Source organism: Panthera tigris, chromosome C2, assembly GCF_018350195.1.
Source record: "Panthera tigris isolate Pti1 chromosome C2, P.tigris_Pti1_mat1.1, whole genome shotgun sequence".
NCBI classification, from domain to species: Eukaryota; Metazoa; Chordata; class Mammalia; order Carnivora; family Felidae; genus Panthera; species Panthera tigris.
The window spans coordinates 17672362-17684147 of record NC_056668.1 but is presented as its reverse complement, the minus strand read 5'-3'; the positions used below and the strand labels follow the sequence as shown (position 1 = coordinate 17684147).

The window sequence follows — 11786 nt, the reverse complement described above, 5'->3', positions numbered from 1 at the left end:
ATCAAGGGAAAAGTACTTTAAGAGGAGGATTATTTTCAGGAAAACTGGACAATCAGAAAGAACCTGTGTTGGACATTTCTGTTTCTTCCTATGATCAAAAAAAAAAAAAAAAAGAAGTTTTAGGAATCTATCTTTATTGGATCATAGGAACAAAATCATGGGCTCCGGAGACACTCTACCAATATTAAAATGGTTTTGTTCTTTCACGAGGAGGAAGATACAACATCTAAGAATCCTTTCTTTTCTTTTTTTTCTTTAATTTTTTTTAACATTTATTCATTTTTTGAAAGACAGAGTTCGACTGGGGGAGGAGCAGACAGAGAGAGAGAGAGAGAGAGAGGACACAGAATCTGAAGCAGGCTCTAGGCTCTGAGCTGTCAGCACAGAGCCCGATGTGGGGCTCGAACTCACAAATCATGAGATCATGACCTGAGCCGAAGTCGGATGCCAAACCGGCTGAGCCACCCAGGCGCCCCTCCAAGAGTTCTTTCTTAAAGCTCCCGACCTAGAGTTGTATGAGTGGCTCATTCATTAAGCACTCGACTTCAGCTCAGGTCAATCTCACAGTTTGTGGGTTTGAGCCCCACACTGGGCTCTGCGCGGACAGCTCAGAGCCTGAAGCCGGCTTTGGTTTCTGTGTGTGTGTCTCTCTTTCTGTCCCTCCCCTCCTCTTGCTCTCTCTCCCTCTCAAAAATAAATAAACATTAAAAAATTTTCAAAAACATATAAAAGAAAAAGAAAAAAAAAGCTTCTGACTCATTTTCAACAGTACATACCTTTTAAAATCCGTGCTGATGGATTTATATACCGATTCATCCATAATCTGGTCCCCTGTAGGACCAATGACAGAAGAACTGGCAGGATTAGGAGTGACGTCTGTCCCTTTAAAGGAATGGGAACTTGATCATTGCATTACAGATAGTTGAATTAATGTGCTATTTATAACTCCTAAACAGCTCATTTTCTGAGTCCTTATCCTCCTAAAATAGAGGGGCTTTACTGGCTCGCGAAATGACTTGAAGGTGATTGAACAATTTATTACGCTATTGCATACAGCCGGCTTAATATACTTTGGAAAATAAAGGTTTATTATTTATTTAAGTCCACATGTACCACTGATACAAAAACCTGTCTTTTTTTTTTTTAATTTTTTTTAATGTTTAATGTTTATTTATTTTTGAGACAGAGAGAGACAGAGCATGAACAGGGGAGGGGCAGAGAGAGAGGGAGACACAGAATCTGAAACGGGCTCCAGGCTCTGAGCTGTCAGCACAGAGCCCGACGCGGGGCTCGAACTCACACACCATGAGATCATGACCTGAGCTGAAGTCGGACGCTTAACCGACTGAGCCACCCAGGCGCCCCCAAAACCTGTCTTTACAACATTAAATTTGGGGCCTTCTTAAGTCAGGCACTTGTGGTCCCATAGAACAACGTTTTAGACATGTTGAAATGTTATTTTAGGGAAAGGCATGCAGATTGGGAAAACAGAACAAAAAACAATAAAAATCAATTCATCTTCCCCACCCAACCCGGGAGACTCCCCAGAGTCAGGGCCGGTACACCAAGTTAATTATAAGACTATGCGACTCCTTGTCTGTAGCTTGCTTATTTTATACAGAAATAAATATAAAGGGTAATGATTTCCACTTGCTTGTTCACTCTTATGCCTCTCTGATTCTGAACAGTGTTGTTTCTGAAACAAAAACCTCCATTTTTATGTGTGTAGAAATGACAGGTTAGCCAGAAAAATTAACCTTAAAGGTTGATTAACCAAACTTCCAAAAATGGCATATTGTACAATCTCTTAACTTTTGGAAGAATCAAGAAAAGGTCTTTGAGTGTTGCCAATTCACACATAGTAAAAAAAAAAAAATGTGTTTATTTATTTTGAGAGACAGACAGAGCATGTGAGCAGGGGAGGGGCAGACAGAAAGGAAGAGAGAGAATCCCAAGCAGGCTCTGAACTGCCACTGCAGAGCCCTACGTAGGACTCGACCCACGAACCGTGAGATCATGACCTGAGCTGAAGTCAAGAGCCGGATGCCTCACCAGCGGAGTCACCCAGGCACCCCACATGTTGAAATTTGTAATTAGTTGTGTTAAAATGGGATATTCTGGACCTTCCAAGTCTCAGCCATAAGAAGGCTAGTAGGTTCCATTTGGTACTCTGGTAACACCCGCTCTTGGAACCCAGAACCATCTTGTAAGAAAACTCACAACTTGGTGAAGATACCACAGGGAGAGGCCTAAGACTGCATAAAAAACGAAGGGTAGGGCTGACCCTGACCTTCTGAGTGCTCCTGTCAAGACACTAGGTGTGTGAGTGAACCTCTCTTGGCTCCTCCACTCCAGTCCAGCCTGATGCGTCTCACCAAATGACCCCAGTTGACCTGTGGAGTAGACATATTGTTCAACTCAACCCCGACTCACAGAATCATGAAGTTCAATAAACCACCGTCTTAAGCTACTAAGTTTGGGCATGACCTGTGAATAGCAATATATAATCAGAACATTCTTATTAAATTTTTAACTTATTTGATGAAAACCTCTACATTTATTTATGGCAACAAGGGATTTCTTAGCCGCACTTTGGAAAACATTGCTGCGGGCAGTAGATTTTCCCATCCATCCGCCCCTATCTCTTTGAAACCTGTTTGTGCTTGTTCTTATCACTGTGATTCTGACTTCACACCAAGATTTTAACTAATTCTGTCCTTGAGTCTGAGTGTATATGTGGACCTATCCTCTAGCAGCCCAAGTGACTCTATGTCAGTTAGCTTAAATGGGAGTCTCATTCCACAACTTTGTGCGAGTTCTAATAACTCAGATTCTGTGTTTGTCCTGTGTTCCCCCTTGTATTCTAGCCCCAATAACTGGGTCTTAACCTTATTCATTCCACTTAAGCGTCTAACCTAATAGCCTGTCTAATAATCCCTTGTAGATTGGGATCCTTCCTTGTTTTCACCTATGTTCTCTTTCTCTGTAGGTACCATAAAAATTGTCACACATTTAGCAGCTTAAAGCAACACCAATATATTACCCCACAATCTTATCAATGTCTAGGCTCAGCGCATGGCTGAGTTTTTGAAATGAGCCCACCTACAAGTGATTAAGAAATACCCTTTCCTGCTCCCCAAGATTTTGATGTTTTCAATAATGAATAACCACCGCAACCAAAGTCTGTACCTGCAATTAGAGGCCAACCCTGACGAAGGCTGAAATAGGGAGACAAGGTGCTGTGGGCATCTGGAGGTGAAGAGAGAAACCAAGATTACAGCCGAATTCATGAATTCATGTTAGATGTGGCCCTGGGGCTGCTCTGTATCTTTCTCTATTTCTAGGAACGACCCAGGTGGTTGATCATTCTGAGATTTGCTTCTCTTCACCTCGGGAGATGGACACGGAGGGAAACTGAGAAAAATAAAGGTGCACCCTTCGCTTGTGTCTGCGTTGGGACACGTAGTCATTCGTTCTGTGGGAAGACAGGAGTTTAACTGAGCAGACAAAACAATGAGCTATCCGGAAAGATTCCCACAGAACCCAGGAATTATGGGTGATTTGGACTTTTCCAGGGTCTATAGTGCCGTTTCTAACCATCTTTGTTCGCTCCACTCCTGATCCAAAAGCACCCCTCAGGACCATTTTTATGCCTGTGACCTTGTCTGAACCAGCTCGTTATTAGCTGTGAAGGAGACTGTAAGGTTAAATACTGCATTTTTTTTTTTAATTCTTCCCAGCAATTTACTAGTTTTCTAAATCAAATTCTCTTTCCTCTCTCTTTAAACAACAAGCTCCTTTGTACACTTGGAGCACTTGCCTCTTTTCTTGCTGCTTGTCTGATTCTCCATAGTTTCCTTGCCGTTTTTATTGGAATTTCAGGACTACTCTTGGATTTACTCAGGGGGCCCACCACACACAGGGCATCTAAACACTTCCCTGCACTTCTCCAATCTCACACAGTCTGCCACCCACCCCATAGTCCCCCCCGCCACCAGACTCCCATTCCACAGGGATAGAAGACTCCCAGCGCTTAAAGAGGGTGAAAAGTGAATAAATATCTCAAGTGCTTATAACAGTGCCTACACTTGGTAACAACAAAATGACCACTAACAGTTATTATAATGGGATCGTCATCTGTCATATTGGGATTTTTTTTTTAAGTTTATGTATTTATTTAGAGAGAGGAAAAGAGCATAAGGAGGGGAGGGGAAGAGAGAGAGAATCTCAAGCAGGCTCCACACGGTCAGCCCGGAGCCCGACGGAGGGCTTGAACTCACGAACCATGAGATCATGACCTGAGCCGAAGTCAAGAGACTGGCGCTTAACCGACTGAGCCTCCCAGGCACCCCTTTACTATGTGGATCTTAGGAACAACCTTATAATGGTCATGGAGAGAAACACATGCAGGAAAGTTTATGAGATGTTTCCCACAGGTCCTGACCCAAAGAGATGTTCAACCAATCTTAGCAATATTATTATGGTTAAGTTTCTATACCGTCTTTTAAGAGTTTAGGTGTTTGTAACTACTTATTCAAAATCTATATATCCTGCTAAGCGGCACATGTAAAGCACAACAATTCTGAAATATTACTTGGTATACGGGAGAAATTCAACCTGATGCACACTAAATAGCAATGATTTCAGGCTTAGAAGGAATCCGCGTCCTTAGGAACCTTAGTGCCATAAAGTTTTTTCACAAACGGAAAAGCTTTTGCTAGTGAATGAATGCCAATTTTTTTTGAATTTCCATGTGTGCATTGTTGACTCTTTCCTTGTCTACCTAGAATAAGTTTATCTTTAAAGAAGGAAAAATGAAGGTGATTACGTTACTTGCTGTTACTAATTTAACATCAGAATTTCAATACCAGACAGACTTTAGCGAGTGATACTCAGGTAAGAAGAACTTGAAGTAAGAATTCCAAAGTCCCGTAACTAAGGTAGAAGTATTGTCTAAGCCAAATGGAAGAAGAATGGTAAAAACTGCAGGGACCCTGGGACTTCCTTAAGAGCTGGCTTGGTCCTACTCTTATGAGAAAATTAAAAATAAATGGACACTATTTTCCAACTCTAAAACATATTATATGCAGTACATACTTTAACCTAGTTTACAATTAACATTTATTATGCCCACTGAAACCACAAAGCCAATGTTTAATTTTACAGTTTGAAGTCACACATAGGGAAATGCTTTACAAAATAGGATATTGTTCCTCAACGAAAAATATTACAGTATAGGTCCCAAACGAGTCAGTTCAAGTGGTTTACCTGAATAACAGAACTGTCGTGGAATGCAGGCTACAAGACGCGGTAATGCTTTCAATAGCTGATTCAGGTTCAAAATTTGCCAAAGCGGAAGAGACATTTTAAACAAGACCCGTCTTAGTTTTCCAAGATTTTTGGTTTTTCAACTGCATTACATTTACTGAAACATACCATCACTTCTGACAAATTGAAGATAATAAGCAGGTCACATTCTACTGCTTATATACGACGACATGAAAATCTTCGATATTTTACTCTGGCTTGAAATCATGTTTCAAGATATAAAAATCTCAGTTATACCCACTTAGCTTTATTACCTGTCTTTACTCACAAGGCTCTTATATAGAAATCAAAAATTTGTGCCACGGCTCACATCAAATTAAATATATTTCTGCAATCTGTTTAGTTATCTGCAGTCTATTTACAAAGCATGTGCATGATTTCCTCTAATAAACATACTAAATGGAAGCAGTGTTTGTCAACTCCTACATTGATGTCATGGCTGAGCGTGTAACGCAAAGACACCATCCGGAGACAATGTATTTTTCTTAATCGAAAGTCACGTCTTACAAAGTCACACACAATATGATCTCCTATTCTAATTATACTCTCAGTCTGAGGTGTTTCTAATATGCTGTGGGTTGTTAAAGAAAAGACCAAGAAAGAGTTGCCAAGGGTTTACCATGGACATAAAATATTGCAAAGCTTAAAAAAAAAAAAGTCAGGCTAAATACACACAAAAGCTTGTGTATCGGAAACAAAAAGTTAGTTTGAAAGGAACACGGATGGTTTAGTAAGTGCTGAAACACGACTCATCTAAAAGTCTGTTCCTCTAGCCTGACACTCTTCAAGTTTCGATGTCACCTTAAACATCCTGGATGTACCTATAGCTTATGTCACTGAACCCTGCTGATCAGGCTGACCATTTGATGCATTTCCCAAACATTGAGTATCAAGTTGTGCCCCGCCTAGAGCAAAAACTTAAAAGAGTTTTTTTTTTTTTTTTTTTTTGCAAATTGAAAAATCATGTAGAATAAAATAGTGAGTCCGAAGTAACATATTTGATAGTTGGTCACTGATCAATATTAGCACCTTGATAAAAATTACATTGGATGTGCCAAAAAGAAACTGAAAAAAAATATATGCTGTTTTATTTACAAATCACAGTTTTCCTCACAGTGTTAGACTTTGGATCACTCTGATGTGGCCGTGCCTTATAAGATGATGGGCCATTTGGTTTTTCATTTGACCTATGACAGTCCACATGGACCAGTTGGTGGAGCTCCAGGATAAGAACCACAGGTAGCCAATTTATCGCTAAAGTGCTACTGTATTTGGAAGGTGCAATTAACTGGGTTGGCTAATATGTACATTTCAGTCTTCCTCTCTTTTAAAACCAACAACTTCTAGCAACTATACCTTCATTATTTTCCCCATAAGATCTGCATTGAGAACTACGGTATCATTACACCAGAAAGACATTTGGCAGATGAATACTTTTCTGATCTGAACATCATGTGTATTTCCAGTTTCTTTATCTCACTAATGTAACGGGTTCTTGTTTCAATATGTTCCCATGTGCTAATTGATTAGAATATAATTATGCATTATAGACTGATGTGTTTCATGATCCTATAACTTCAGACGTCATTTCTCTAGTTCATGCTAGCAAGGAGGCTATTAGGGAGTTTTCTGGGTTTTTTTCAGTGTACTACTTACCTAAAATGGTCTGTTTGACAATCTAAAACTATAGGTGTTGGCAAATGAGAAAAATGATAGAGAAAACATACAAGTTCCTTTCCTCTGTGTTTAAATGATAGACTGGCTCTATGATAGCTCTGGACGACCATTTCTATACTCATGGTTATTCATTTATTAACTTTGAAATGTTAAAAAAATATAAGGTATTATCACCTCCACTTAATCATAAATAGATCAGTAATATTCACCAATCCTCAGCCATAAACTATTAGCAAAATTTGGCCATTATTAAATCCAATCTTGTTTCACAAAGAGTGACCTCTAAGTCATACACAAGTCCTGGACTTCATTGAATCTGGCTGCCGTGCTCACCTAAACCATTACAATGACCTTGTTATTAAGGAATGAGTCAGTGGGGGAAACATCAGAGCCAGAGATGGAGCTGGTCAGTTGAATATCCAAGGGTGCTTTGCCTTATTACTGTTACCAGACTGAAATCACAGTCAGAGGCAAGCTGATGTGATAAAAGGTGTCCTTGCTTGTCCCAAGTCCTATTTTCACTCCGTGAGATTCATTAGTAGTACAAAGTGACATACTATCAACGGAGACCCCATATCTGTAGCAACGTTCATGATTACTAGTATTTAAATCACTTAAATGCAATTTGTTTACTCTAACTATAGGATCCCGCCAATGCTAGAGAATAAATGGTATTAATTTTTAAGGAGTGTTTTTAAAGCAGCAAAGGACAGTATTTGGTTTTATCATCACTGATAGCTCTTGGACACTGTGTGCACACAAATTTCACGTATCAACAGCTCCCTGTCTACGTTTATCACTGGTATCAGGGATTCTGAACTGTGTCTTAGCTTCTGTGGGAAGCTTCCAGGCTATCTATACACCAAGTTGAGAACTTAGGCTTCAGTTGCTTGAATAAGTGTTTTTCTTATCTGTGACTTGGAAAAACTAATATTAATGAAACCCAACAGACTTATTAATGTAACTACAAGTAACGAATACCACTAGTCAAGAAAGGGTAAGTTTAAAACTTCCTTAGAGAGGAAGACTACAGTATCAGAATAAGGATACGTGAGGAATATATACATATACGCCTGTTTCACGCAGAAAGCCTTCTGTAAAAAAATACAAAAGCAACCAGTGCTGTATATTATGTAAACTCACAAAGTGTACTTTATACACAAACATGAAGCATAAATTAAAAGTAGGACAACAGCAAAACTTTTTAAATATAGAATTTGCACATATTTTTGTTAAATAAGAATAAATACTTTTATCACACAAATTCACATACCAGTCGCAAAAACAATAAATTACATTTTTTTTCAGTGCTGCAACTTTATTTTTGTTTGTGATTAATCCCTTCATTCTTAGTTTCATGGGATAAAACTGTTTCCACAGGAAGGCAAAGGACGTTGAATTTACCGAACAAATTCAAACAATGCCCTGAAACCTTTAAACAACAAGGCAGGGCTTAATTTGGCCTTTTCTGTTCCAGAAGAAAGAGATGTCATTTTCTTCTGGGCTCCCTTTATTTAGTGACACTGAATCCGGAGTGTTTAGTTTTGTGGGATTAGATTCTTACTATCCTGAGCATTTTCAGACAAACTTTTTTCCTCGAGGAAGGAGCCTCAGCATCGCGAATCCTGGACTCTTCATTCACGATGCAACTATGGAAAGGGGAAATGCACAGTCCAACATTAGACTGGACTGAATTAGATTTCATTATGGGGGATTTTCCCTTTATCATTCCTTTTATCTATTGAACACTCCATTTCTCTGAATTTGTTTCCAGTCTGTATCGCTTTTCTCAGGAGTTTAGATAGACATACATTCCTCAAACTATTGATACTCGTATGAAAAAACTAAAGAAAACTCCTTAAAAGCACGGAATAGTGGTTTATTCCTTTTAAGCTCTCTAGGATTATTTCAATGAGAAGAATAAAACTTCACTGTTTGGGGGGAAAATAAATGATAAATCATACTAAAAAAAATCTATGAATACAAACATGGCTGCCCTTCAATTATTTTTTTTTTCATGCTGCTACGAATATAACAAAAGATAAAAACAAATTTTGTCCCAGTTGAGTTACTTGATTAAAATTATTTTGAAAACTGGGAAAAAGTCAGGTTGGCCTGGCTATTAATTCTTTTGGAATAGTCAAATAGTCGGTATGATTTAAAATTCTTTTCTGAGTGATTTGAATAGCATGGTTTCCTGTCCCTGATTATCTGGTGACCTCCATCAAATGTAGGTGACCAGCTCTATATAGGACTCATTTCTCTGATGAATAATTTATTAAGAGTAAATGACCATGTCTAAAGCAAAGTCAGTCGATGAGAAGCCAAAGGATGATTAACAGTTTTGTAAAACGTTATTTGTTTCACCAAATAATTTCTTAAGAAAATACTTAAAACAGTGAGACCTCCATTCTCCTCACCTGCTGAAATCAATGTGATCTAGCAAGATCAATTACATAATTATTTTATATTAAAAATATTTTCTAATAAAAATAAACTCTGGTGAGCTTTAAGGGAACTCAAACAATTGTCCCCTAATATCTTTATATGCAAATCTCTAATAATAGGCACATTTGGTACAATTATTATAAAGTTTTATATAAAACAATTGGCTTTGTAATCTTTCATAAAGAAAAAGAAATCCCGATGAATTTGAACACCTTGGATTTTCTGAGCTATGGGGTAGAGGGCTGCAGTTGACCGTTTAAAAAGAGATTTTTAGGCAGTCAATTGTAAAAAAAATTCCATATCTAACACCCAAACGTACAACCTACCTAGACAGGCTACGGAAACAGAAGCAACAAACTTCTCAAAAATCGTCCCGTTTCATCAAACACTTACTGGTACAACCAAGTGCTTTCCAACTGGGAAAAATCTTACGGACAGTATCAGAATACTTGGATTTAAAAAGACAATGCAAAGAATCGCTGCCTGTATGGTGTGGAAACAGTCTTATTAATATTAACCACTATTTTTTTTTCCTTCTGCAAGAGCCACATATATGATGATCACTTCTAGATGTGGCTAACTCCAAAGTGATCTTTAATACTCCTATCAAACTAAATACGCCTATCAAACAAATCAAAGTACAGAACATTGCGGGTCTTACAGAACCCCTGAACAAAACATACAAGCGAAAACAAATGCATTTTCAAGGCTGGCTGGTAAGAGGTATACCAGTGTTGAACGTGTGGGATGCGATTAGAAAACTCTGCCGTGTGTTTTGTACGAATATTACACAAGGTAGGATATTAGCTGGAAGCCTCTGAAAGGGCAAGCAGTGTGAAGATAGAAATCGAAAATTTCTATTTGTGTGTTTTTCTTCCTTTTAAATTCTAACATGAGGAAACTAGTGTTTAGACTCTTGAATACGCCCAACATACACACACGCAAACACTACATCTACGTCCTAATTATGCATTCATTTGGCTGGCTGCCTGAAAAAAATACAGGCAGTTGACGTTTAAGTAAATGGATCGGTGTATCTATTTAAATGACCAGCTACGCGGAGATCCTTTTCCTTTTTAGAATTTCGCAGAAGATGCTTCCTGTCAAAATGGTTTTTGACCAAAATTTGATCTCCTGTAGTCTGAAAGTATGTGAAATCTTGTGAAAACAGCAGCAGGTTCTTAATTTCCAGTAAATCATCCACAGCTCTTTCTGGAAACTGGAAGGAGTTGAAATAGCTGCAGACCTACTTTGGTCAAACATTTTTTATAGAAATATATATATATATATATTTTTTTTTAATAGAACCAAGTGATATAAAGTGACATACCAAGGGAGAATGATTTACAAACAGTAAAAATAAGCTACTGTGTATTATGGATGAGAATGATTATGATGCCTTTGAAGACATTCTATAAGAGGTAGGTGACAAAGGGGAGACTGTTCTGCCATCTTCAAATGTCCCCTGATTCTACATTCACCAGTGTTTTTTCATTCTTGTAGCCCAGGGGATGTTCAATAACTCCCAAGTTGTTCTGTATTCCAAGGTCACTACTGTCGCACGAAGCAGTGCACATCTCCATTTGGTCACAGAGAGCAGATTCTGCCCATAATTAGACTCCTGTTGACAATGACATTGAAGCGTGACTTTCTGTGCTTCCGGCAGACCTCTTGTTTACCACGACTGATCACCACCATTTGCCACGACTGATCGGTGATGAATCACCCAGTTAGCTCTGCGTAAGCTCATGACCACGGGCTAACATTTCTTTAGCAAACATTGCTTAAACGCAGAAGGCCTCTGGGAGAGAAGGCATCCCTTCGCTAACTTCCGGTTTGCATCCTGGCACTGGACCGTCCGGGTGTGCCAGCCCGTATCACAGGTCCTGGAACAGGCGAGCCATGGGCCTGTCACCCACTGCAACTGTGGAGTGTGTGAGCCCACTTTATTGCTGCCGTGGCTAGTGACAGAGTTTACTTTTTGGGGGGACTTCTTGGGAACGAAGAAACTGTAGCGGACATCTAATGCTTTCGTTGGATCTGTTGCAAGAATCTGCACTATCAGAATTTCCTTCGTGGCTGAGTAGCCCATCCCATGCAAGAAGTCATCCCTGTGGCTCCAACCACTGTAGTTCATGACTGTTCCATTGATGTCGATGATGGTTTCCGAGGTGGAGATCATGTACTTCCCATTGATAAGGTACTCACCATTTTTCTTCTTCAGGGCTAAGTAGGCAGTGAATCGAGTCTGGTCTTTGGCTTTGAACTGTCGGACTTTTATGTGGGTTGCCCCTTCGGGGATCCTCACCACATCAGTGTAACCCTTACTGGAA

General features: G+C 39.1%; 1 protein-coding gene across 2 annotated transcripts in view; it reads right to left on the bottom strand.

Annotated features, from left to right (window-relative positions):
* Window positions 1-5133: 5133 nt before the first annotated feature.
* The window catches only part of ADAMTS5 (ADAM metallopeptidase with thrombospondin type 1 motif 5), a 50526-nt gene continuing 43873 nt past the window's right edge, over window positions 5134-11786 (bottom strand). Inside the window, exons 8-9 of one of the 2 annotated variants that reach the window (XM_042956429.1) lie at window positions 11662-11780; window positions 5134-8654 (exon numbers count right to left, since the gene is read on the bottom strand). In XM_042956429.1, the coding sequence (XP_042812363.1) occupies window positions 8644-8654; window positions 11662-11780 (130 nt within the window). In that variant the 3' untranslated portion in view covers window positions 5134-8643. Of the gene's footprint in view, window positions 8655-10782; window positions 11781-11786 lie in introns of those variants that run through there. The other variant, XM_015543309.2, reaches the window with a different exon arrangement.